Below are 26,997 nucleotides of genomic sequence, written 5' to 3'. Positions count from 1 at the left end.
AACCACTTTCAGGGGCAAGTCCTTAGATGAAAGCCATACCTTTTGGTCTGGAGTGTAGACTGGGGCTGAAGCATGGAGACGGTTAGCTTGGGATTAAGTCCTGGTGGAGGCATGAAGAAGGGCAGCCCGGGCCCTCCTCCAGGTGCGCCGACAACGATGCATGTGGTCCTGGACTGAGGGCACCGCTACTTCGACCTCTTGGGCAGAGAACCAGGGAGGTTGGTAACCCAGAGCACACTCATAGAGTGTGACACCTGATGAGGCGTTGATTAGGGTGTTGCGGGCATATTCCACCCAGGTTAGCTGGGCACTCCAGGAGGAAGAGTTAGCCGAAGTCACACAGCATATTGCAGTTTCCAACTCCTGGTTGGCCCACTTGGTCTGGTCATTGGTCTGGGGGTGATATCTAGACGAACGGCTGACATTAATACCCAGAGCTGTGCAGAAGGCTGTCCATACCTGGGATGTAAACTGGGGTCCTCTGTCAGAAACAATGTTACTAGGGATGCCATGCAGCCGCAAAACATGGGATACCAGCAGGTCCGCAGTCTCCCAGGAGGACGGCAGATTGGAGGGGAATGAAGTGAGCCTCTTTGGAAAATCAGTCAATAATAGTGAGGATGACTGAGTTACCATTCAATGGGGGAAGCCCAGTGACGAAGTCCAAAGCTATGTGTGACCAGGGCCGACTATGTATGGGAAGAGGATGAAGCAGACCAGATGTAGCTTTGGTGGAGGTTTTGTTCCAAGCCCAGACAGAGCAGGCTGAGATGAATTCCCGAGCGTCTTTCTCCATGGTCGGCCAAAAAAAAAAAAAAATAAAAAAAAAAAAAAAAAAAAAAAAATCACTGACGCAGGAAGGCGACAGTCCGGTTCATGCCAGGGTGACAGGTGAGGTGTGTAGAATGGACCCATTGAAGATCATCAGAACAAACTAAATCTGGCACAAACAGAGCCTTACAAGGACTGTTTCTAGGATCAGGCTGGTTCAGCTGAGCCTGACGAACATGGGACTCAATCTCCCAGGAGACAGCAGCAACGATACAGGAGGATGGCATAATGGTTTCTAGCCCGGAACTTGTGTTGTCTGTGGTCAACTGACGGGAAAGGGCGTAAGGCTTGGTATTCTTAGATCCGGGGTGATAAGTGAGTGTGAGGTTGAATCTTCCTGAAAACAATGCCCACCTGGCCTGCCGAGAGTTCAGATGTTTGGTGGTCTGGATGTAGGCTAGATTTTTGTGATCCGTCCACACAATGAAGGGAAGGACCGAACCCTCTAACCAGGGACACCACTCCTCAAGAGCCAGCTTAACAGCCAGGAGTTCCCGGTTACCTATGTCAACATTTCTTCTTTCGGGACAAGAAGGGACAAGGATGGAGCTTCTGATCCGAGGGAGAATGTTGAGACAGGACTTCACCTACCCCGATGTCGGAAGCGTCCACCTCGAGGACAAACTGGAGTTTTGCGCCTGGCTGGGAAAGGATAGGAGCAGAAGTGAAGCGATGCTTGAGTTCCCAGAACACTGCTTCTGCCTCAGGGGACCAGTGGAATGGAGTGGAGGTGAGTGGTGAGTGGTGAGAAGCGCTGCCAAATGACTGTAGTCACGGATGAATCGTCTATAAAAATTGCCAAACCCCAGGAAACGCTGTAACTGCTTCAGATTTGCGGGCACAGGCCACTCTGTGACTGCCCTAACCTTGGCAGGGTCCATTCGTAGCTGTCCTTGAGCAATAATGTAATCCAATAAGGTCACAGAGGAAACATGAAACTCACATTTCTCAGCCTTAACAAACACCTTATTCTCCAATAGACTTTGGAGAACGTGTTGCTAGTGAGCCTCAAGGTCCTTCGAAAAAATAAGAATGTCATCCACATAGACAAAAACAAAAACGCCCAATGACACCCCTCAGGACATGATTAACCAGGCTCTTTAAAAACAGCAGGGGCGTCAGTGAGACCAAAAGACATAACCAAATACTCAAAATGTCCAAGTGGTGTGTTGAACGCCGTTTTTAACTCGTCCCCTTCTGATGCGGACAAGGTTGTAGGCATTCCGGAGTTCAAGTTTAGTAAACACTGTGGAACCATGGAGGGGGGGTCAAAGTAGCACTGATAAGTGGCAAAGGATACTTGTTCCTGACAGTGATCCTATTCAATCCACGGATGTCTATGCATGGCCTCAGTGACCCATCCTTCTTCTTGACAAAGAAAAACCCAGCTCCCACCGGAGAGGAAGAAAGCCTGACATGTCCGAATCCTGTATGTATTCTTCCATAACCCCTTGCTCGGGCGAGAGAGGTTATACAACCTGTTACTAGGGAGAGGAGCTCCAGGCTGAAGCTCGATAGCACTGTCGTACGGCCGATGGGGCGGCAGAGATGGAGTGTGGTGCTTACTGAATACAGGAGCTAGACCGTGATATTCTGGAGGAACGGAAGACAGGTCTGGGGGTTCTGGAATGGACTGGGGTGCATACAAGGCAGGAGGAAGGGCAGAATGTAGACAATTAGAATGACTCAAATGTACTCCAAGTAGTTACCCTTCCGGTTGACCGGTCAATCTGTGGGTTGTGTAGCTTTAACCATGGATGACCCAGAACCAAAGGTGAGTGAGAACAGTCGATGATGTGGAAACTGATCTTTTCCTGGTGATTTCCAGAGAGAAAGGATAACAGGAACAGTTCTCTCCAAAACACAGAAGAGTAGTTTTCCATTGAGTGTTGGCATCCAGAGGTGAAGTAGTGGTGGTGAGTAAAATCCAGAGCAATGTAGTTGGGTGGTGAGATGTGGAACAGGAGACAGGAGCCAGAGACAGAGCGGTAATGAGCAGAGATTACGATCTGGCAGAATGGAAGTGGCAGGACTGAGTATTTGTTGAGGTCTTGATTATGGAACGAGTTGCAGCTGGTAGGTATCTGCTCTGACTCCAGCACACCTTTCTCCAACCACACAATCACACAGAGAGGGAGAGGGAGAGAGAGAGTACAGGGGGAGTAACTGCAGGTCAAGAAGACACCGGATGAACACCAGAGGGAGTAGCAGGAGCAGATGTGACAATTTATGAGTACATTATCTCTTATACACACACACGCGCGCACACACCCACACCCACACATAAGCCTGCTGTTGCTGATGAGGCTGTAAGCACAATGGTATCAAAGCCATTTCCCGGTAATAAAACTGAAGAGACTGCCACATTTTCATATATCCTTTTAGATTAACTCCAAGCCTATATAGAGCCAAGAGTTGTTCCTGGTTAGGTTTGAGCATTAAATTAGGCTCTGTATGGGTCAACTCCTGGCCCACTTGACAAAAGCAAAGCCTATAAAAATATCAGTCATTCTGTGAGTCCTTACATAATTCATGTCCAATAAAAAAAATATTTATAGATACAGGTGAAAATATTGTCCTCACTTGTTCTGTCCTGTTCTGTCCTCTCCTGTCCCCCTATCCAGTCCTGTCCTTTCCCGTCAGTCTATGTCCTGTTCTGTCCTCTCCTCCCTGCTATCACACCCTTAAACATGAGACCTCCATGTTATCACACGCTTGAACATGAGACCTCCATGTTATCACACCCTTAAACATCAGATCTCCATGTTATCACACCTTTAAACATGAGACCTCCATGTTATCACACCCTTAAACATCAGACCTCCATGTTATCACACCCTTAACCTTTGGAACCCCTCGACAACATTCCGCTGAAAAGGCAGTGCGCGAAATTCAAAAATATTTTTTTGAAATATGTAACTTTCACACATTAACAAGTCCAATACAGCAAATGAAAGACAAACATATTGTTAATCTACCCATCGTGTCCGATTTCAAAATTGCTTTACAGCTAAAGCACAACATATGATTATGTTAGGTCATAGCCAAGTCGAAAAAACACAAAACACAGCCATTTTTCCAGCCAAAGATAGGAGTCACAAAAATGAGAAATATAGATCAAATTAATCACTAACCTTTGATGATCTTCATCAGATGACACTCATAGGACTTCATGTTACACAATACATGTATGTTTTGTTCGATAATGTGCATATTTATATCCAAAAATCTCAGTTTACATTGGCGCCTTACGTGCAGTAATGTTTTGATTCCAAAACATCCGGTGATTTTGCAGAAATACTCAAAATGAACATTGATAAAAGATGCAAGTGTTATCCACAGAATTAAAGATAGACTTCTCCTTAATGCAACCGCTCTGTCAGCTTTTTAAAAAACTTTACAGAAAAAGCATACCAGGATTTCTTGTTGATTCCAAAATGGTGGATATTCCTCTGGCTGTTTTGGGTTCTGAGCGCCGTTCTCAGAACCCAAAACAGCCAGAGGAATATCCACCATTTTGGAATCAACAAAGTTAGAAACAACACCATAAATATTCACTTACCTTTTATGATCTTCATCAGAAGGCACTCCCAGGAATCCCAGTCAACAATAAATGACTGATTTGTTACAGAAAGTTCCATCATTTATGTCCAAATAGCCACTTGTTGTTAGCATGTTCAGCCCAGTAATCCATCTTCATGAGGCGCAGGCACTTCATCCAGACAAAAACTTGAAAAGTTCCATTACAGTCCTTTAGAAACATGTCAAATGATGTATGGAATCAATTTTTAGGATGTTTTTAACATAAAACATCAATAATATTCCAACCGGAGAATTCCTTTGTCTTCAGAAAAGCACTGGAACGAGAGATAACTCTGTCGGGAACGCGCGTCATGAGACCAAGGCACTATGCCAGGCCACTGACTCAAAGTGGTCTCATGAGCCCCTCCTTTATAGTGGAATCCTCATTCAAGTTTTTAAAGACGGTTGACATCTTGTGGAAGCCGTAGGAAGTGCAACTTTATCCATATCTCAATGTGTATTCGGTTGGCCAAGCTTTGAAAAACTACAAACCTCAGATGTCCCACTTCCTGGTTGGATTTTTCTCAGGTTTTCGCCTGCCATATGAGTTCTGTTATACTCACAGACATCATTCAAACAGTTTTAGAAACTTCAGAGTGTTTTCTATCCAATACTAATAATAATATGCATATATTAGCATCTGGGACAGAGTAGGAGGCAGTCAACTCTGGGCACGCTATTCATCCAAAAGTGAAAATGCTGCCCCCTAAACCAGAAAGGTTAAACATCAGACCTCCATGTTATCACACCCTTAAACATGAGACCTCCATGTTATCACATCCTTAAATCAAATCAAATCAAATCAAATTGTATTAGTCACATGCTACAAGCCCCAAACCAACAACCCAGTTTAAAAAAATACGGATAAGAATAAGAAATAAAAGTAACAAGTAATTACAGAGCAGCAGTAAAATAACAATAGCTAGACTTTATACAGGGGGGTACCGGTACAGATTCAATGTGCGGGGTCACTGGTTAGTTGAGGTAATATGTACTTGTAGGTAGACTTATTAAAGTGACTATGCATAGATGATAACAACAGAGAGTAGCAGCGGTGTAAAAGGGGGGCAATACAAATAGTCTGGGTAGCTATTTGATTAGGTGTTCAGGAGTCTTATGGCTTGGGGGTAGAAGCTGTTTAGAAGCCTCTTGGACCTAGACTTGGCGCTCCGGCACCACTTGCTGTGCGGTAGCAGAGAGAACAGTCTATGACTAGGGTGGCTGGAGTCTTTAACAATTTTTAGGGACTTCCTCTGACACTGCCTGGTATAGAGGTCCTGGATGGCAGGAAGCTTGGCCACAGTTATGTACTGGGCCATTCGCACTACCCTCTGTAGTGCCTTGCGGTCAGAGGCAGAGCAGTTGCCATACCAGGCGGTGATGCAACCAGTTATGGTGCTCTCAATGGTGCAGCTGTATAACATTTTGAGGATCTGAGGACCCATGCCAAATATTTTCAGTCTCCTGAGGGGGAATAGGTTTTGTCGTGCCCTCTTCACGACTGTCTTGGTGTGCTTGGACCATGTTAGTTTGTTGGTGATGTGGACACCAAGGAACTTCAACCTCTCTGTGGTGTCATCGGTAAACTTAATGATGGTGTTTGAGTCGTGCCTGGCTGTGCAGTCATGAGCAAACAGGGAGTACAGGAGGGGGCTGAGCACACACCCCTAATGGGCCCTTGTGTTGAGGATCAGCATGGCAGATGAGTTGTTACTAGAGGTCGACCGATTCATCGGAATGGCTGATGAATTAAGGCCGATTTCAAGTTTTCATAACAATCGGTAATCTGCATTTTTGGAAACCAATTATGTGTCCACGAGGAGACTGCGCTGACTACCTGTTACGCCAGTGCAGCAAGGAGCCAAGGTAAGTTGGTAGCATTAAACTTATCTTATAAAAAACAATCAATCTTAACATAATCACTAGTTAACTACACATGGTTGATGATATTACTAGTTTATCTAGCTTGTCCTGCCTTGCATATAATCGATGCGGTGCTTGTTAATTTATCATCGAATCACAGCCTACTTCGCCAAACGGGTGATGATTTAACAAGCGCATTCGCGAAAAAAGCATTGCCGTTGCACCAATGTGTACCTAACCATGAACATCAATGCTCGTAAGCATTCATTCAAACAGCACTTTCCTGCATTTGCCAGCAGCTCTTCGCTGTGCTTCAAGCATTGTACTGTTTGACTTCAAGCCTATCAGCTCCCGAGATTAGGGTGGCAATACTAAAGTGCCTATAAGAACATCCAATAGTCAAAGGTATATGAAATACCAATGGTATAGAGAGAAATAGTCCTATAATTCCTGTAATAACTACAATCTAAAACTTCTTACCTGGGAATATTGAAGACTCATGTTAAACATGAGATGTCCATGTTATCACACCTTAAACATGAGACCTCCATGTTATCACACCTTAAACATGAGATGTCCATGTTATCACACCTTAAACATGAGACCTCCATGTTATCACACCTTAAACATGAGATGTCCATGTTATCACACCTTAAACATGACATGTCCATGTTATCACACCTTAAACATGAGACCTCCATGTTATCACACCTTAAACATGAGACCTCCATGTTATCACACCTTAAACATGAGATGTCCATGTTATCACACCTTAAACATGAGACCTCCATGTTATCACACCTTAAACATGACATGTCCATGTTATCACACCTTAAACATGAGACCTCCATGTTATCACACCTTAAACATGAGACCTCCATGTTATCACACCTTAAACATGAGATGTCCATGTTATCACACCTTAAACATGAGACCTCCATGTTATCACACCTTAAACATGAGATGTCCATGTTATCACACCTTAAACATGACATGTCCATGTTATCACACCTTAAACATGAGACCTCCATGTTATCACACCTTAAACATGAGACCTCCATGTTATCACACCTTAAACATGACATGTCCATGTTATCACACCTTAAACATGAGACGTCCATGTTATCACACCTTAAACATGACATGTCCATGTTATCACTCCTTAAACATGAGACCTCCATGTTATCACACCTTAAACATGAGACCTCCAAGTTATCACACATTAAACATGAGACCTCCATGTTATCACACCTTAAACATGAGACCTCCATGTTATCACACCTTAAACATGAGACCTCCATGTTATCACACATTAAACATGACATGCCCATGTTATCCGATAGCTCCAATCCAAAGGCTCTCTAAGGCCTAACAGTAATAATCACAGGGATGAGGGTCGTAGTAAAAGGTTTAGCCTCTGATCCATGTCACCCTCTCCTGTCCAAGGAAATTAAGCACAAGCTACACCACTCCGACCGGGCGAAGTGCCATACATGTACAATTCATGAACCGTTTAAATGGTTAACTAGTGACCCAGGCCTAGTAATAATATTACTACAACAAGATGACTGAGAAGCTTTGAAGTTCAAAGGGTTTTACAGTTCAGAAACAGAGATGTAGTTTGTTAGACAAGACATCCTATCTAGTGGGGCGGGCGGGCGGGCGGGCGGGCGGGCGGGCAGGCAGGCAGGCAGGCAGGCAGGCAGGCAGGCAGGCAGGCACACACACACACCGGCAGCAAAGAGGCATGAGACCACGTGGTCACATGGACAAGGGCCATGCCACTATACCGTCTTCCAACCAAGCCTTGGTTGCATCAGAAGTATGTGTTACTCAGTGCCAACAGCCGAGCCTGATCCTGCCGAACCCACCAGCCCATACCGGCCTAATGTTACTCCTAAATATAGTCCCACTGGTTTTCCCCACCACCAAGCTGTCGAACCGTGGGCATATTTACCCTCTCAACTACTCCTGCCAGCCTACAGGCCAGGGTGGTCAAAATATGATTGTTTTTCATTTGGTTTACTTCATTACTTTAAGTGGGGTTGATTTAGTTTGCCTTGCATATCAGATATGCCATTGTGCTGGGAAAGCTAAATTAAGTTCACCATAAAGTATCTGAAAAAAAACAAATGGCCTCACATAGACCCAGGTCTAGTGAACCAAATGGATTCATTAAACACACTGCGCTGATGCACTACAGACCATTATATACAAGCCTGGAGAAGGAGAGTAAATCATCCATACTGGTCTCTAACCGTAACCTAACCATCTCTGTTCCTGTAAATGATTAGCCATTGAGCCACACCCTTTTCTGCACATTTCCTGCTCTTTGTATAGTGACTGGAGGTCAAGGCAAGGAAAGACTGGAGGTCACGGCTAGCTAGAGCGGAGGTCAAGGCTAGTGGACACAGCAAAAACCAACATTGGGCTTTATCACTTGCATGGGGCTGTGTATCCTGTCATTTAAGAACATAGAATAACATATTCATGACAACAATAACAGACCTAGCCACGAATCCCAGGATAGGAGAATGTAATAACTTTCTTTTCAATAAAACCTACTTAATGAGACTGTAAGTCACAGTCACATTTCCCATAATATTATGATCAGCTTGAGCAATAGCAAATCTGATCATGACTACAATATTGTTATCTTGCATATTATCCAAACTCAGCAAAAAAAGAAACGTCCCTTTTTCAGGACCCTGTCTTTCAAAGATAATTCATAAAAATCCAAATAACTTCACAGATCTTCATTGTAAAGGGTTTAAACACTGTTTCCCATGCTTGTTCAAAGAACCATAAACAATTAATGAACAAGCACCTTTGGAACGGTCGTTAAGACACTATAAACGTACAGACGGTAGGCAATTAAGGTCACAGTTATGAAAACTTAGGACACCAAAGAGGCCTTTCTACTGACTCTGAAAAACACAAAAAAAAATGCCCAGGGTCCCTACTCATCTGCGTAAACGTGCCTTAGACATGCTGCAAGGAGGCATGAGGACTGCAGTAAATTGCAATGTCCGTACTGTGAGATGCCTTGACAGCGCTACAGGGAGACAGGACGGACAGCTGATCGTCCTCGCAGTGGCAGACCACGTGTAACAACACCTGCACAGATCGGTACATCTGAACATCACACCTGCGGGACAGGTACAGGATGGCAACAACAACTGCCAGAGTTACACCAGGAACGCACAATCCCTCCATCAGTGCTCAGACTGTCCGCAATAGGCTGAGAGAGGCTGGACTGAGGGCTGGTAGGCCTGTTGTAAGGCAGGTCCTCACCAGACATCACCGGCAACAATGTTGCATATGGGCACAAACCCACCGTCGCTGCACCAGACAGGACTGGCAAAAAGTGCTCTTCACTGACGAGTCATGGTTTTGTCTCACCAGGGGTGATGGTCGGATTCGCATTTATCGTCGAAGGAATGAGCGTTACACCGAGGCCTGTACTCTGGAGCGGGATCGATTTGGAGGTGGAGGGTCCGTCATGGTCTGGGGCGGTGTGTCACAGTATCATCGGACTGAGCTTGTTGTCAATGCAGGCAATCTCAACGCTGTGCATTACAGGGAAGACATCCTCCTCCCTCATGTGGTACCCTTCCTGCAGGCTCATCCTGACATGACCCTCCAGCATGACAATGCCACCAGCCATACTGCTCGTTCTGTGCATGATTTCCTGCAAGACAGGAATGTCAGTGTTCTGCCATGGCCAGCGACGAGCCCGGATCTCAATCCCATTGAGCACGTCTGGTACCTGTTGGATCGGAGGGTGAGGGCTAGGGCCATTCCCCCCAGAAATGTCCAGAAACTTGCAGGTGCCTTGGTGGAAGAGTGAGGCAACATCTCACAGCAAGAACTGGCAAATCTGGTGCAGTACATGAGGAAGAGACGCACTGCAATGCAGCTGGTGGCCACACCAGATACTTACTGTTACTTTTGATTTCGACCCCCCCTTTGTTCATGGACACATTATTCTATTTCTGTTTGTCACATGTCTGTGGAACTTGTTCAGTTTATGTCTCAGTTGTTGAATCTTGTTATCTTCATACAAATATTTACAAATGTTAAGTTTGCTTAAAGTAAATGCAGTTGACAGTGAGAGGACGTTTCTTTTTTTGCTGAGTTTATATGATGTATGTATATCTAATCTCCATAATCTCGTTCTTGTCCCTATCATCAGTTAAAGCATGGTGATTTGCCTGGAGAGAATTATCATTGTGTTTCACAGCTTAGAGTCAAGCTATTTATTCTGTTGTCTTCTAGGAAGCCAATGATGCCTGACATAGCTCCAGTATCGGCTGGCAAAGGTTTGACATGCTATGGAAGGGGTGGTCTAGGTTTTCAGACGTGGTGTGTGTGTGTGCGCGCGCATGTGTGTGTGACCGCTATGCTGACTGAGTTCAAGTAACAGGTGGAAAAATCGGAGCTATACAAATCTAGCACAGTAGCACCGCACTCCAATTGGACATAGTTCCGGAGTACAGTAGAAGCTAATTGGCTACAGTAAAACGGACTGATTGGACTGAGTTGAGCCACGAGGTGTGACATGAATAGTGACGCTGTGGTGAATCCTTTATATGCTAGGCAGAGATGCTCTATCAATGAAGTAGTAAAGGGAGGGGACATTCTAGCAATAAGAGAAAAAAATTAAGTTTAAAGGACTTTTCTTTTGAAAGTTAATGTTTCTATAGGGGTTCCTTTCCTTCGTCTAACACCGACGTAGAGTAGTTACTGCTACGGACCAAGATCAAGATATCATCATGAAATTCATTATAGGAATTGGCGGGTAAGTCATATCTAATGAATATTCATATTAAAAACAAGTTTACTATTTTACTATTTGTTATGACGGTAAGAACATAATTCAACGTTTCTAATACTGATAATACCAAACGTATTTCTGTAGCCGAAATTAATGGTCCACACAAGATCAAGTGGACCGGAGATAATTTATAGAAAATGATGTTCATTGTGTTTTTTAATTATTCTGTCTAGCGTGACCAACGGTGGGAAAACCACGCTAACCAATAAATTGATCCAGGCGTTGCCCAACTGTTGTGTGATACATCAGGATGACTTTTTTAAGGTAAGATGCTTCATCACGTTTATGTCTCTCAGCCCAGAAAGCTTGCTGTTTGAGTAACCACTTTCATTTGATTCATATCATTATTTTAAAGTCATAACATCGTGTTCACTTGTTTTACCATCCGTTTTTAAGGATCGAAAACGAACAGATTGTATAGCCTACAGTAGCCTATTTAATTGGAGTTACAAATAAAATAAAAATTGGCCTTGAACACTTAATATCTCCACCTACTGGTGGCAAGTCAGTAAAGGATGACCAGACAGAGCTACCATATTCCACCTGATATAATGTGCTTAACATTGTCTCCTGAAGAACCAATGAAAATGTTGAAATGTTTACATCATTTGAAGTTCAAACATTGCATTCACTTTTCATGTAATGCAACAATTGTTTTACTGCATGACAGTTATTAATGTTCATTGGACTTTGAACATTTTCATTCACCCCATAATGATCTGTATACTCTGTGTTGTCAATGCCAACAACTTATTGCAAATTAAGGATCATTTTTAAAAAAAGGGTTTATTTTTATTTAAATGTCAGTGGATGAATATCGCTGGCTGTCAACGGCTGACACCGTGTACCCTCTCCAGTACGACTACAGTGCCCTGCCCACATGTTGAGCAGTTAGGCCATGTGCCAGCAGCATGGTTGGGGTCAATTCCATTTCAATTCAGTCAATTCAGGAATTGGAGTTGGATTTCGGAATTTAGAATTGGAATTTAGAATTGGAATTTAGAATTGGAATTTAGAATTGGAAATGGAATTTACTTCCTGATCCCATCCCTGGCCCTTACAAGGCATTATTTACGGTGCACTGAGGGTGCAGGTTAGCCTTTAGCTGTTAGCCTTAGTGGAGACGCTGGCGTCGTTAACTTAGCTCATATCCAGGTGTGATCAGCACTGACTGGTTACTACTCTGTCATCATCACCTTGAGGTTGCAGCAATGTTTTCTTGGTGACTGTTATTTCAGAAACCCGATCAGATAGAAGTCGGGGAGGACGGCTTTAGGCAGTGGGATGGTAAGAGTTGGATTCGCTGTAGGAATGAAAACAAACACTACGAGTAATGTACTCTTTCCCTTTAATTGACATCTTCAAAAGTTCCTCTGATACTTTTGTAATAGACAACAATTTACCTGCAATTTTAAATTCAATTTTTACAAAAATTCTGTGAATGCTACGCCAGTTACTAGAGCTGACTGTTGTGTTTTGAAGCACATTGGCTGCTGTGCTGTTTAGTTCCCTGGTGGTGAAGCGTATTGTTCTGTCTATTCCCTGTTCTCTAGTGATCACATCCCTGGATATGGAGGCCATGGTTAACACTGTGGAGGGATGGCAAGAGAACCCAGTCAAGTTCGCCCGCTCCCACGGCATCTGCGTCACACCTGAAGCAGAGGACTCAGACCCTGACAACGGTATCCACATCCTCATCGTGGAAGGGTTTCTGCTCTATAACTACAAGTATGTTGTTTTCCTACAACATTTACATTGACATGTTAAAGACAACAACATTTTGCCTGAAGTTAGTCTGTAGTTAGACTCTCTCTCTCTGTCTTCCCTTCGAGGACAATAACATTCAAACCTATCTTACTATACACTACTATTGACTTTATCGATGAAAGTTGAGTTTTCAACACTCACACCTTGTTCTGACCACCGTTTGTTTTGTTTCCTGCAGGCCTATTGTTGATGTCTATGACAAAAGCTACTACATTGCCATTCCAAAAGAGGAGTGCAAGAGGAGGAGAAGTACAAGGAACTACACAGTCCCTGACCCCCCTGGTCTGTTTGAAGGCCATGTCTGGCCCATGTACCTGAAACACAGGAAAGAGATGGAAGAAAACTACCATGGTATAGGTATGTACTGGACACTACTGCAGAGTTCATATCATGTTTATTATGATCAATTATTATAATATATGTGTGTATTTAACTTTTCCACTATTTTTACTATGGTTTATAATGACTAAATTTGAGGCATTTTCACCCCTCAGAGTACCTTGATGGCTTGAAACCTAAAGAGGAGATCTACAACCAAGTGTATGAAAACATACAAAACACCCTGCTCAACAACTTATAGGTAAACAAATACATATATTGGATCACTTACGTCTACACATATAAATCGGCATTAATGTATTGCTTGTTAATAATTGTTACATCTCTCTCTTCCACAGCAGGAAGTCCAAAGACTTGTGTATAAACCTGTAAATAATCATGTTGGGGGAAGTGCAACATCAGTACCATACTACTGCCTGAAATTAATATGGATATGTAAATAGTTTAAGGCCTAACTTATTTAAAAAAAAACTGAACGGCAGAAGCATTGTATTTTGTATAATCAAATGTAACCTTTTCTAAGATGATTTACCAACTGGACTGCCCAGTGTTGAAACACATGAAGAACAGGTCTATGTGCTTCCTGTGTTTTCATGGTTAAAAAAATATCTTACCACACTGAGAGGAAAGATTGTGTCTACAACATAAAGAGACCTATGAATCCATCTACTGTGTTCTGTGGTTATTCCCAATCCAATGAACTTTCAATATACAGCCTTCTAAACGAGGAAATGTGGCAACACAAGACTAGTATCCAGTAGACGCAGCTATATTACAGTGAGAGCATTTAGAAAAGTATTACATTAATACCCACAGAAACATATACAGCTGTTACATCCTCATATCATTTTGTACACTGAAGACAGATTCAAGATCAACACAAATGCTTAGTCTCTGTTTTTTTGTTTTGTTTTTACATCATTTTACATCAGCTGCTCTGATACCACCCTGAACTGTCGTCTGATACCACCCTGAACTGTCGTCTGATACCACCCTGAACTGTCGTCTGATACCACCCTGAACTGTCGTCTGATACCACCCTGAACTGTCGTCTGATACCACCCTGAACTGTTGTCTGATACCACCCTGAACTGTCGTCTGATACCACCCTGAACTGTCGTCTGATACCACCCTGAACTGTCGAAGCTTTAGCATTCAGGAAAAGGGAAAGAAACCAGAACAGAATTTATTCCTGATGAATTTTGAACATTGAACCAAAAACTCTCCACAAACATAAACAACAACAACAAAATCAACAACAAAACTAGCCCTACTGTGATGTAGTAGTAACTACTTCATACTGACACTGTGCCGACCTACGTAAACGGCCATATCAATGCAGAGATATCTGGGACATATTTATCAGTGGAAAAGGCTTCTCGATGATTATGAGGTTTTCCATTCCATGGAAATAGTTAACAGCTCTTTTGAAGTTAAATTGAAGCCACCGTAAATTGTTCCCTCCAAGACATTTTTAAAAGGTTATTCTTTTGTGCAATGCATATTTGATTGTGTTTAACATTTAACAACAGTGCTCCATCCCATTAATGAGGGGAGGCAGTCAAAACAAACCATTGGTTGTATTTGTATTTCCTCATTCAAAGCCCATCACATCTGTCATCTACAGTTCATTCCCTCATAAAGGCCCTTGCGTGTTGCAACGCACCAAACAGCCATGTCGGTGGTTCTGTTAGCTCATTTGGTTGCAGTTCTTGTACCCAGGGTTCTGGGTTTGAATCGTACTGAATATGTTTTTAAGTGCAAGTCGCTTGGGATAAAAAGCATCAGATAAATTATTGTCTGACGGACATCGGCTGGTCAATGATCTCTAATCTATTTACAATATGACATCAACTACCAAGACAGTGGGGTTATGTTTTTATCCATGATACTGGTAATGACAGTGTAATTTCATCCTTATAGCTTGTCAACCATGACCTGGAATTTCAATAACTACAATACGGTGTGAACAGCCAACCCAGCAGTCTGTGGGTGGTGACCAGCGGGTGTGGGTGGTGGGCAGCGGGTGTGGGTGGTGACCAGCGGGTGTGGGTGGTGAGCAGCGGGTGTGGGTGGTGACCAGCGGGTGTGGGTGGTGGGCAGCGGGTGTGGGTGGTGACCAGCGGGTGTGGGTGGTGACCAGTGGGTGTGGGTGGTGGGCAGCGGGTGTGGGTGCGAACCAGCGGGTGTGGGTGGTGGGCAGCGGGTGTGGGTGGTGACCAGCGGGTGTGGGTGGTGGGCAGCGGGTGTGGGTGGTGACCAGCGGGTGTGGGTGGTGGGCAGCGGGTGTGGGTGGTGACCAGCGGGTGTGGGTGGTGACCAGCGGGTGTGGGTGGTGGGCAGCGGGTGTGGGTGGTGACCAGCAGGTGTGGGTGGTGGGCAGCGGGTGTGGGTGGTGACCAGCGGGTGTGGGTGGTGACCCGCTGGTGTGGGTGGTGACGAGCGGGTGTGGGTGGTGACCAGCTGGTGTGGGTGGTAACGAGCGGGTGTGGGTGGTGACCCGCTGGTGTGGGTGGTGACCAGCGGGTGTGGGTGGTGGGCAGCGGGTGTGGGTGGTGCCCAGCGGGTGTGGGTGGTGACCCGCTGGTGTTGGTGGTAACAAGCGGGTGTGGGTGGTGTCCAGCTGGTGTGGGTGGTAACGAGCGGGTGTGGGTGGTGACCCGCTGGTGTGGGTGGTGACCAGCGGGTGTGGGTGGTGACCAGCTGGTGTGGGTGGTGACCAGCTGGTGTGGGTGGTGACCAGCGGGTGTGGGTGGTGACCCGCAGGTGTGGGTGGTGACCAGCTGGTGTGGGTGGTGACCAGCTGGTGTGGGTGGTGACCAGCGGGTGTGGGTGGTGAAGAGCAGGTGTGGGTGGTGACCAACTGGTGAGGGTGGTGACCAGCAGGTGTGGGTGGTGACCAGCTGGTGCTGGGTGGTGACCAGCTGGTGTGGGGTGGTGACCAGCTGGTGCGGGGTGGTGACCAGTGGGTGCGGGGAGCTGGGCCTTTTGTCTTGTGACACATAACTGGGAATTTTTTGGGTGCCTGACGAGGACAAGCTGAGGGTGGCTGGTGGCAGCCTGCTGGTGTGTGTGTGTGTGTGTGTGTGTGTGTGTGTGTGTGTGTGTGTTATATTTAGGCCAGATGCCTTGGGTGTCAGGGGAGTATTATTAGGCCTTGTACAGAGAGGTTCCGGGGGGAGGGGTTATGATCTCTACGTGCCCTCCTGCCTGTCTCACGGCCCTATCTCCTGCACCAGCCAATCAGGCTCTCCAGGCGGACGGAGGCGGAGGCAACAGGGGAAAGGTGAGAACCAGAGAGGCATGCGATCCATGTGCTCCCACGTCACACGGCGGCTCCATGGTAACCGGGACATAACCATAGAGTAAAGCCTGTTCTTCCATATTTGGGTTGGAAGGAGGGGAGCCGGCCTGTAAGGCTGTCACACTCTTTCCCCCCCAAGTGACTCAGTCCCCTACTACCCAACTACGCTATGACCCTACTACCCTACTACCCAACTTCCCTACTACACTACCACCCTACTACCCTACTAGACTACCACCCAACTACGCTACGACCCTACTAGACTACCACCCAACTACCCTGCTACCCTACTACCCTGCTACCATGCTACTCAACCACCCAGCTACCCTCCTACCCAGCTAGCCTGCTACCCAGCTACCCAACTACCCTGCTACCCAGCTACCCTGCTACCTAGCTACCCTCCTACCCAGCTACCCTGCTACCCAGCTACCCAACTACCCTGCTACCCTACTACCCTGCTACCCAGATACTCAACTACCCAGCTACCCTCCTACCCAGCTACCCTGTTACCCGACTACCCTGCTACCCTTCTACCCTGCTACCCAGCTACCCAACTACCCTGTTACCCTACTACCCTGTACCCAACTACCCTGCTACCCAGCTACTCAACTACCCTGCTAACCAGCTACCCAACTACCCTGCTACCCAACTACCCTGCTACTCAGCTACCCTCCTACCCAACTACCCTACTACCTAACTACCCTACTACCTAACTACCCAACTGCCCTGCTACCCAGCTACCCTCCTACCCAACTACCGTACTACACTCCTACCCAACTGCCCTCCTACCCAACTACCCTACTACCTAACTACCCAACTACCCTACTTCCCAACTACTCTACTACCCTCCTACTCAACTACCCTCCTACCCAGCTACCCTCCTACCCAACTACCCTACTACCGTCCTACCCAACTGCCCTACTTCCCAACTACTCTACTACCCTGCTTCCCTACCACCCACTACCCTAGTACCTAACTACCCAACAACCCAATTACCAACTCCAAAGACATGTGAGCATTTTTGATGATGCTACTGCTGTTTTGTGTGTAGGCTGGGTTACTTTAAAGCAATTTGTGACAACTGCTGATGTAAAAAGGGCTTCATAAATACAATACAACACTTTGATTGAATTTAAATACATGGAATACTTTTGACAAGCATAACCTGATGAACCCAAATGTCATTCACCAGACACTACCTCCGATGCACAGTTGCCTAGTAACAAAGTTAGATATCCCAAAATTGAGGCAACATTGTGTGACCTTAGGCCAGGGGTCTCCAATAGCTAGCTACCAGTAGCTCACAGGCCAACTACCAGTAGCTCACAGGCCAACTACCAGTAGCTCTCAGGCCAACTACCAGTAGCTCTCAGGCCAACTACCAGTAGCTCACATGCCAACTACCAGTAGCTCACAGGGCAACTACCAGTACCAGTAGCTCTCAGGCCAACTACCAGTAGCTCTCAGGCCAACTACCAGTAGCTAGCTTGCAGGCCAACTACCAGTAGCTAGCTACCAGTAGCAGGCCAACTACCAGTAGCTCGCCAACTACCAGCCAACTACCAGTAGCTTGCAGGCCAACTACCAGTAGCTTGCAGGCCAACTACCAGTAGCTCCACAGGCCAACTACCAGTAGCTCGCAGGCCAACTACCAGTAGCTCGCAGGCCAACTACCAGTAGCTCACAGGCCAACTACCAGTAGCTCTCAGGCCAACTACCAGTAGCTCTCAGGCCAACTACCAGTAGCTCTCAGGCCAACTACCAGTAGCTCTCAGGCCAACTACCAGTAGCTCGCAAGCCAGTAGCTTGCAGGCCAACTACCAGTAGCTTGCAGGCCAACTACCAGTAGCTCACAGGCCAACTACCAGTAGCTCGCAGGCCAACTACCAGTAGCCAACTACCAGTAGCTCTCAGGCCAACTACCAGTAGCTCACAGGCCAACTACCAGTAGCTCACAGGCCAACTACCAGTAGCTCACAGGCCAGGCCACTACCAGTAGCTCACAGGCCAACTACCAGTAGCTCACAGGCCAACTACCAGTAGCCAGGCCAACTACCAGTAGCTCACAGGCCAACTACCAGTAGCTCACAGGCCAGGCCAACTACCAGTAGCTCACAGCCAACTACCAGTAGCTCACAGGCCAACTAGTAGCTCAAGGCCAACTACCAGTAGCTCTCAGGCCAACTACCAGTAGGCCAACTACCAGTAGCTACCAGTAGCTCAGGCCAACTACCAGTAGCTCTCCAACTACCAGTAGCTCACAGGCCAACTACCAGTAGCTCTCAGGCCAACTACCAGTAGCTCTCAGGCCAACTACCAGGCCAACTAGCAGTAGCTCAGGCCAACTACCAGTAGCTCTCAGGCCAACTACCAGGCCAGGCCAACTACCAGTAGCTCAGGCCAACTACCAGTAGCTCTCAGGCCAACTACCAGTAGCTCACAGGCCAACTACCAGTAGCTCTCAGGCCAACTACCAGTAGCTCTCCAGTAGCTCTCAGGCCAACTACCAGTAGCTCTCAGGCCAACTACCAGTAGCTCTCCAACTACCAGTAGCTCAGGCCAACTACCAGTAGCTCTAGGCCAACTACCAGTAGCAGGCCAACTACCAGTAGCTCTCAGGCCAACTACCAGTAGCTCTCAGGCCAACTACCAGTAGCTCTCAGGCCAACTACCAGTAGCTCTCAGGCCAACTACCAGTAGCTCGCAGGCCAACTACCAGTAGCTCTCAGGAGCTCGCCAAACATTTATGAAGGTAAATGTATTTTTTATGTGTACCTCCCAAAACTGTCATGAACTAATCTCACAAGTATCAGACACCTCAAGCTCTGAGCTACTAACCCCAAAAAATCCACATTGATTTTTTTTTACCCTAATTGTTTTTTATTCTGATGTGATTTAAGCATTGACACTGACTTATAGCATCCAATTTAATTGTTTCTTTATGAATACTTGTAATTTTAAGAGTGAAAAACTTTTTTTTTTAAATCCCACACCAGAACCGAATAAAACCAAGATAGGAAAAATTTGCAGTAGCTCAAAATGTTTCATAATTAAAAAGTAGGTCTTATGGTAGAAAAAGTTGGAGACCCCTGATTTAGGACATAACCAGTTCTGTTTAATTTACCACTGTGCTGTTAGATAATCAAGGCTGGAAAGGGCAAAGGACATTAGTTATGAGTTGGCCCTTTCCATAGAACCTGATCTTGAGCAATGCACGGGGGATATTTGGCACACTTTTTGACAGTTAAATTGATGGCATCCAACGGGATCAACTTCACTAAGGTAAAAGGAGTAAGTCGCTGTGCAACCTGTTCTCACACACACACACACACACACACACACACACACACACACACACACACATTCTAATAAGCTCTATGGAATTGTTTTAAGAAAGTCATACCAAGGACCATTTAGCTATTTGATTTTGAATTCCAAGACCCCTTGAAGTATCACTTTTTTTTTTTTTTACAAATAATTTTATTTAAAAAATATGTTTGGCCTTTCTGCTATTAGCCCATGCAAACGCATTGAACAACAGATTCACTACATGGAACAAAAGACAGCCCCCCCCAAAAAAATCGAAAGTAAATTTGTTCTGAAGTGTCTGTCCTATATCTGAGATATATAAGAAAATCTGTACATGTATTTAACCCCTAGTTTTTGCCACCAAACACTCTCCATATATACTGTACTTCCTGTCATTTTTTAAAGTGGCACCGGGAGACCTTAATACGAGTCTTGTGAGGCCTGTGGGCATCCGAGAGCAAAAATGACACGTACGAGTTTGTGAGAATCTCACCTTTACACAGAGAGGTCATATCAGTGTGTAAATGTTCGGACGCTACAGGGGGGCGTAGAGCAAAACGGAAACCACCATCCTGTTCATGAGTCTCATCTTTCCATAGAGGGGTTATAATAGTTTGTAGGCCAAACCGTTCAGACTCTATAGGCAATTTTGGTCTGACAAACACCACTCTAGCTTATTTGTATTATGCTAAGTAGATTTCCACGGGGGCGCGGACATCGTCTGTAGTTTTTATATATATATATATATCTATAGAGAGAGAGAGTGTCACACCCTGACCATAGTTTGCTTTGTATGTTTCTATGTTTTGGTTGGTCAGGGTGTGATCTGAGTGGGCATTCTATGTTGGATGTCTTGTTTGTCTATTTCTATGTCTGGCCTGATATGGTTCTCAATCAGAGGCAGGTGTTAGTCATTGTCTCTGAGAACCATATTTAGGTAGCCTGGGTTTCACTGTGTGTTTGTGGGTGATTGTTCCTGTCTCTGTGTTTTGCACCAGATAGGACAGTTTTAGGTTTTCGCACGTTTGTTGTTTTGTTAGTTTATTTGTGTACAGTTTCTTTATTAAAGTACAAAGAATAACAACCACGCTGCATTTTGGTCCGCCTCTACTTCACCTAAAGAAAACCGTTACAGAGAGAGAGAGAGAGAGATATTTTACTTCCTAAATTTCCCAAACACTTTCCTAGACTTGTGTAGGATGATAAATACTGTTTTTTTTGTTGTTGTTTAAATCACTTTGGTAGTATTTTCAAAACTCTTAGTACAAAACTCCAAACTGGTAACATTTGTAATTATGCAGCCAGTCTAACATTCAAAACCTTTCATTGTGCATTGATTTTGTTTGTAGACATCTCTCACCACACAACCATTGATCCAAAATATACGTTTACTGTGAAATATAATGAGCACATTGGTTTAATCACCTTAACACAACATAATGATATCTCCTCAATTTAGTTAATTTAACAACCCGTTTATCCAATAGCAAAACATTTAAGATGCATGTTTCAAAATTACCCTTTGAATGTAGTATGCGGCAGTAGTGTAAACTACAGTACATTAAACTGTTTTCACATTAGGCAATACACTTGCGCAACCCATTAAAATTGACTGAACATCAAATGTCCATCATGTCCAACATTTCTATCAAAGGTGTGATCACTGAAGACATCTTTCACAATGCAATCAAATGAAAGCGAAGAAAGCAACACATTTTTTTATCTGGCATTAGTTTACATCAAGCCTGTCTTGAGCATTTGGCCATAGGTTCTCATCGAAATCACAGTAAATATACCAACTGGTCATGCACCTGGGAAAAACCTTTTGGAATGTGTCGTATTCCAGCCTGACATAGGTCTGGATTGAATTCATTGCATGCCTCATCCGTGCCCTGAGGGAGGTTGGTACACCCATGGGGATGGCAATCAGAACATCTTCCACCTGTACAGTCATTGTGTATTGTATTTTACAGTGTAGTATTGTAGTGGTCCTGTACGTGGCCCAGTTCATTAGAGCATGGCACTAGCAACACTAGAGTTGTGGGTTCAATTCCCGCTGAGGTCACATACCAAAAATGTGTGGACTGTTGTTTTCCCCGTTTGGTGAAAAAGTGACTTGTGTGATTTTGTATGTTGTAATTAGTCAATTGAAAATGTGCTTAAGAGTTTTCAAACAACTGTCCTTTTGATGATCTGTTTTGAGTTTTGTACTAAGTTGTGAAAATGTACCACATACCTGTGAAATTTTCACCAAAGCAATAAAACAACCTGTATGTAATACAGCAATAGTCTTGGCACTTGTCATCGTATTATTGGTGCTGTATTATGGTATGATTAAAGAAACATAGAAATGTGCATGGCTACCGAACAACTACAGTCAGGTGTAACCGATGTGAAACGGCTAGCTAGTTAGCGGTGGTGCGCGCTAATAGCGTTTCGATCGGTGATGTCACTCGCTCTGAGACCTTGAAGTAGTTGTTCCACCTTTGCTCTGCCAGGGCCGCTGAGCGATGGGTACCGATGCTTCGTGGGTGTCAGTTGTCTGTGTGTGCAGGGGGTGAGGGAACGGACGACAGTTATACTGTTACACAGGCCTACTACAGTGCTTGAAAGGCCATTTCAATAGATCCATTATTAACTATATATGAATGTGTTATTAATAACTGTAAAAACTATACATAAACGTTAATAATTAATGTTAGACTTAAAAGGTGATACATAGGCCTAAGTGTTTATATGAATAATAATAGCCATCACACTATCTGTGTCACAACAGAGTATCACGAGGATTAGTTCCCACATGTAGGTTATCAAAGCAAGGACACGCCATCATAAAACGCCCCCCCCTGACAAAGCAACATATTAGTTACAACTAGAGGTAAAGTTCATTGCCTGGAATATCATTTTATGACGTCTGGTCCACGCGAGGTTGCTGGCGCCTTAATTGGGGAGGAAGGGCTCGTGGTAATGGCTGGAGCGAAATTTGTGGAATGACAAGGTTGTTTGATACCATTCCAGCCATTATTATGAGCCGTTGTCCCCTCAGCAGCCTCCACTGGTCTGGTCACGTTCTGAGTCAATTAAAGGTACACCCTATTGCCAGATGAAACCGTGAAACCAAATGAATCCAAATCGTCCCACTGACCTTGGTATGTAGCCTAATATAGAAGTGATAGGCCTTACATGTCTTACTGAAAACCTGTCATGTCGCTGTCAACGTTAGTGTTGGCTTTCAAATGCCATCAGTGTGAGCTGAAAACTGTCCACTTGCAAAGTCAATTTTAGATAGGGGCAGTGGTAGTATTAGCATATATATTTTTCTCAAAATCAAAATAGATATTTTTTTGGCCTGAATAAAAAACGTTAAACATGTGCGTCTGGTCATTCACTTAAGAGAAGCCATCCGAGGGTTACAAGTAAACATTTTTAGGTGAATAGACAACGGCTAGCATATTACATATAGCCTATTCCTCAAATGTCGTTCTTTCACTTTGGAACCTGAAGAATATAAGTTCACCTGCAGACACCTCTTCATTAGCCTACATAGACCACTACAACATGAATATGGGCGTGCTTCAGTTCATGACAAAATGGAAAAACACTCTAAGGCAGAACTTGGCACTGAGTGACCGTACAAGCAATAACAGACCGTGGAGCATTGACCGAAAACATGACGTTTGTAGGCTACAGTATACGATCTTTCTCAAGGAATATATCGGTCTTTTGTTGTTTTGTCTCACCTTGAAGTTTGTCTCCCCGTGATGTGATCTGTAGTAATGTTATGGTGACCCCGTCATACCCTCCGGGTTTATCAATTAGATGTATACTCCGCATGATATGGCTTCTGGTGTCACAGTAACGGGAAGGAAAACAGGTGTATTCCTTCGTGGGTTTCTTGTGGTATAACCATTATAGACCTTCATCTTCGTTTAATCGCACAAGAATCAAAGATTCTGAGGAGCCCTGGGATACCTAGATTTATGGAATCAGATATATTCAAAGCGTACAACAATTAGTTTTTATTCGGCCAGCATCACAAGGGGAAGTCTAACTAACAGGTGTTTTAATATGAAAGCAACCCGAAGAGCAACAACAACAAAAAATATTTAAAATCCTTTTATTAAAAAAAAAAACACTATTTAATTTAAAACAGATAGGCTATTGTTCAACCTTTGTGGCAACAGTTTGTTGTGATTTGTTTACTTTCTTTTGTTTAATACTTTTTTTTGTTCACTAGTTTTTTTCACTTCAGACACACAAGTAAAGACTCAATATAGCATATATACTTACTGTCTATACTTTGTATCTGTCCTGCTCGAGAGGGGAAATCTGTGCCAAACCCGTTGCAAGGCGCCGCCGGTCTTATACTGGCTCGGTGAGCGGGGCGTTCCCTAGCTCTATTCTAGAACGTCCCACCAGGTATCGGGTTCCTGACTAATCATAGCCACCAGACAGAGACACAGACGTTGAGCTTTTGCCCTATTTGGAGCGTGGCTACATTTATTAAGTCCCAACTATCCGCTAGACACACTTGCCAGCACTTCTCTCTCCTTGTGACCCATATACAGTATGTTCCAGTCAATTGTTTGAACCAACAACAAACGTTCTTACTGCTGAGTGTTTTTTTTCGCATTGTTGTTATATGCCAGTTCATTTTGACAGAAAGCACACTATACTGGCCAGTAGGCTACCCTACAAAATACAATTTACACACGGTTTTCGCACAGCCTTCTTCTGGTCTCGCCAAGTTGCCAGATGGCCAATAACCAAATGTCATATGAGTGATACTGTATATCTGAGGTACCATATCAAAAATATTGTTCCCATTAAAATGTGTCCACACACCCCAAGTGTACTACTATTGTGAATATATAGGCTATGTGTCAATCAGAATGAACAATAAATACTTCATTGATTTGATTTGGACACTTACAGGACACCTACAGCACCCAATGTCACAGGAAGGCCAAAAAGATCATCAAGGACAACAACGGCCTATTCACCCCGCTATCGTCCAGAAGGCTCGGCCAGTACAGGTGCATCAAAGCTGGGACAGAGAGACTGAACACTTCTATCTCAAGTCCACCAGACTGTTAAATAGTCATCACTAGCACATTAGAGGCTGCTGCCCTATATACATAGACTTGAAATCACTGGCCACTTGAATAAATGGAACACTTGTCACTTTAATAGTGGTTACATATTTTGCATTACTCATCTCATATGTATAGACTGTATTCTATTATATTCTATTGTATCTTAGTCTATGCTGTTCTGACATTGCTCGTCCATATATTTATATATACTTAATTATATTCCTTTACTTTAGATTTGTGTGTATTGGGTATATGTTGTGAAATTGTTAGATATTACTTGTTAGATATTACTTCACCGTCGGAGCTAGAAACACAAGCATTTTGCTATACCCGCAACAACATCTGCTATACACCTGTATACGGCCAATAGAATTTGATTTGATTTGATTATACGTCAATATTAACCATGACAGCCTGACAGGTGTCTCAAACACAGATGCACACTGCCACCCCATGGCCATGCTCTGAAATAGAGATGTTTATTCAAGTGTACAGACAGAGGGTTGAGAGATGGTCAAATTTAGAGATGTCATGTCAGCATTTAGAGATGTAGTAGCCTACCAATGTCGTTCACAATGACAGACAGATTCATTGAGAAGTTTGTCATTCTGTGATTAGGCTTAACAAATTGTTAAAAAGGAAGATGGATCCTCTGAAGAAAAGGTATAAGATGTTGTAGCCAATCAGAGAAATTGATATTGAATGTCATTGAATTTATTTGGAACAATTTACAGCATTCCACATGTGTTTATTATATAGTTTACCAAATAGTATCTCTTTATGCATAGGGACAGTAGGCTTGTTGAGTGCAATTGTTATATCTCATGGTGGATACAGAGTAGCCAACCTGGTCTCAGAGCATTTCATACTATTCTGTATGTGAAACCGGAATCTCAATTTAGTATGATACAATATGTTATGTTTCGTATGTTATGTATTAATTTGTGGATGTTCCTCACCCATTTTGTATGATATGTTACAAATTACAATTTGTACTATATGTTACAAATTTGCAAACTGTACAAAATGTTATACATTTGCTAAACATACTTTAAGTTATGAATTTGCAAAATGTATGATATTTTATGAATTCTAGATAGGTGGCTAACTTTAGCTAGCTGGCTAACGTTAGCTAGGCTAGGGGTTAGGGGTTAGGTTTAAGGTTAGGGTGAAGTTTAGGAGTTAGTGGATGGGGAAGGGTTGAAGGGTTAAAGGGTTTAAGTTAGAGTTAGGTTTGGGGGAAGGATTAGCTAACATGCTAAGCAGTTACAGAGTAGCTAAAATGTAGTAAGTAGCTGAAAAGTTTCTAAAGAGCTAAAATGCTAAAGTTGTCCATGAGTTGTACTCGTAAACTTTCGGTTGCAGACTTTCGCATTATACGCCCACTCATCCACCCCAACCAACCAGTTAACTAGACATTCACGTTATATGCCCAACCATCCACCCCAACCAACCAGTTAACTAGACATTCACGTTATATGCCCAACCATCCACCCCGACCAACCAGTTAACTAGACATTCACGTTATATGCTCAACCATCCACCCCGACCAACCACCCTACTTTTGTTTTTGCCTTAAGTAACCATCTGTTTTATATAATCATACCAAATGTATTATATCATACAAATTTGAATATCCCGGATCAATGTTTACTATGTTACGTCTAATCTATGAGACCAGGTTGGGATAGCCTACTGACTGACTTCCCACTGTGCACAGACATCAGATTAACGTTTAGTTTTGATTTACATTTGGTTGAGTTGTCAACTAACGTGAATTCAACGTGAAATCAACCATAATGTTCATCCTGTCATTGGAGTTAGGTTAAAAGTTGGGTGAAAAAAATACGAGATTCCCTAACTTTGATGACTTTTAAGAAAAAAATTGCCAACATGATAAGAGAAAATAAGTGTCAAATAAATTACTGCCTTTTATATAGAATACTTGCATTGAAATAATGCCCAAGTTGATCATGAGAAACACACAAAAGTGGCGTTGCTATTCAGATGACCCTAGATGACACCAGTGCGTAAAGTTTGCTAAGTAAACTCTAGGCTTGTGTAAGCTA

The 26,997-nt window shown here is 43.9% G+C and overlaps 1 protein-coding gene and 1 long non-coding RNA gene across 5 annotated transcripts in view; one reads left to right on the top strand and one right to left on the bottom strand.

The window, feature by feature from the left end:
* The window catches only part of LOC112238495, a 35,535-nt gene extending 11,258 nt beyond the window's left edge, over window positions 1-24,277 (bottom strand). Inside the window, exons 1-3 of one of the 2 annotated variants that reach the window (XR_006084390.1) lie at window positions 24,123-24,277; window positions 23,573-23,804; window positions 20,927-22,374 (exon numbers count right to left, since the gene is read on the bottom strand). This is a non-coding gene — a long non-coding RNA (uncharacterized LOC112238495). Of the gene's footprint in view, window positions 1-20,926; window positions 22,375-23,572; window positions 23,805-24,122 lie in introns of those variants that run through there. The other variant, XR_002951625.2, reaches the window with a different exon arrangement.
* Window positions 10,873-13,884, top strand: LOC112238494 (nicotinamide riboside kinase 2). Of its 3 annotated transcripts, none has more exons than XM_024407071.2 (7): window positions 10,873-11,077; window positions 11,287-11,377; window positions 12,352-12,400; window positions 12,667-12,841; window positions 13,059-13,237; window positions 13,375-13,460; window positions 13,561-13,884. In XM_024407071.2, exons 1-6 carry the CDS (start codon window positions 11,052-11,054, stop codon window positions 13,458-13,460), a joined length of 606 nt encoding a protein of 201 aa, XP_024262839.1. In that variant the 5' UTR covers window positions 10,873-11,051; the 3' UTR covers window positions 13,561-13,884. The 3 variants fall into 3 exon arrangements, with proteins under 3 accessions (XP_024262839.1, XP_024262838.1, XP_024262840.1); XM_024407070.2 differs by having other exon boundaries at window positions 10,876-11,077; window positions 13,558-13,884; XM_024407072.2 differs by lacking the exons at window positions 10,873-11,077; window positions 12,352-12,400 and having other exon boundaries at window positions 13,558-13,884.
* Window positions 24,278-26,997: the final 2,720 nt, after the last annotated feature.

This window comes from Oncorhynchus tshawytscha, linkage group LG10, assembly GCF_018296145.1.
Source record: "Oncorhynchus tshawytscha isolate Ot180627B linkage group LG10, Otsh_v2.0, whole genome shotgun sequence".
Taxonomy (NCBI): domain Eukaryota; kingdom Metazoa; phylum Chordata; class Actinopteri; order Salmoniformes; family Salmonidae; genus Oncorhynchus; species Oncorhynchus tshawytscha.
The sequence above is the reverse complement of the archived record's forward strand: the minus strand, read 5'-3'. Positions and strand labels throughout refer to the sequence as shown.

Bases quoted from the DNA above. Each gene is read 5' to 3' on its own strand.
- LOC112238494 (XM_024407071.2), top strand. From the start codon at position 11,052: ATGAAATTCATTATAGGAATTGGCGG. The intron at 12,401-12,666 runs GTAAGAGTTGGA...CCTGTTCTCTAG, and splicing joins CGGCTTTAGGCAGTGGGATG to TGATCACATCCCTGGATATG. The intron at 12,842-13,058 runs GTATGTTGTTTT...TGTTTCCTGCAG, and splicing joins TTTCTGCTCTATAACTACAA to GCCTATTGTTGATGTCTATG.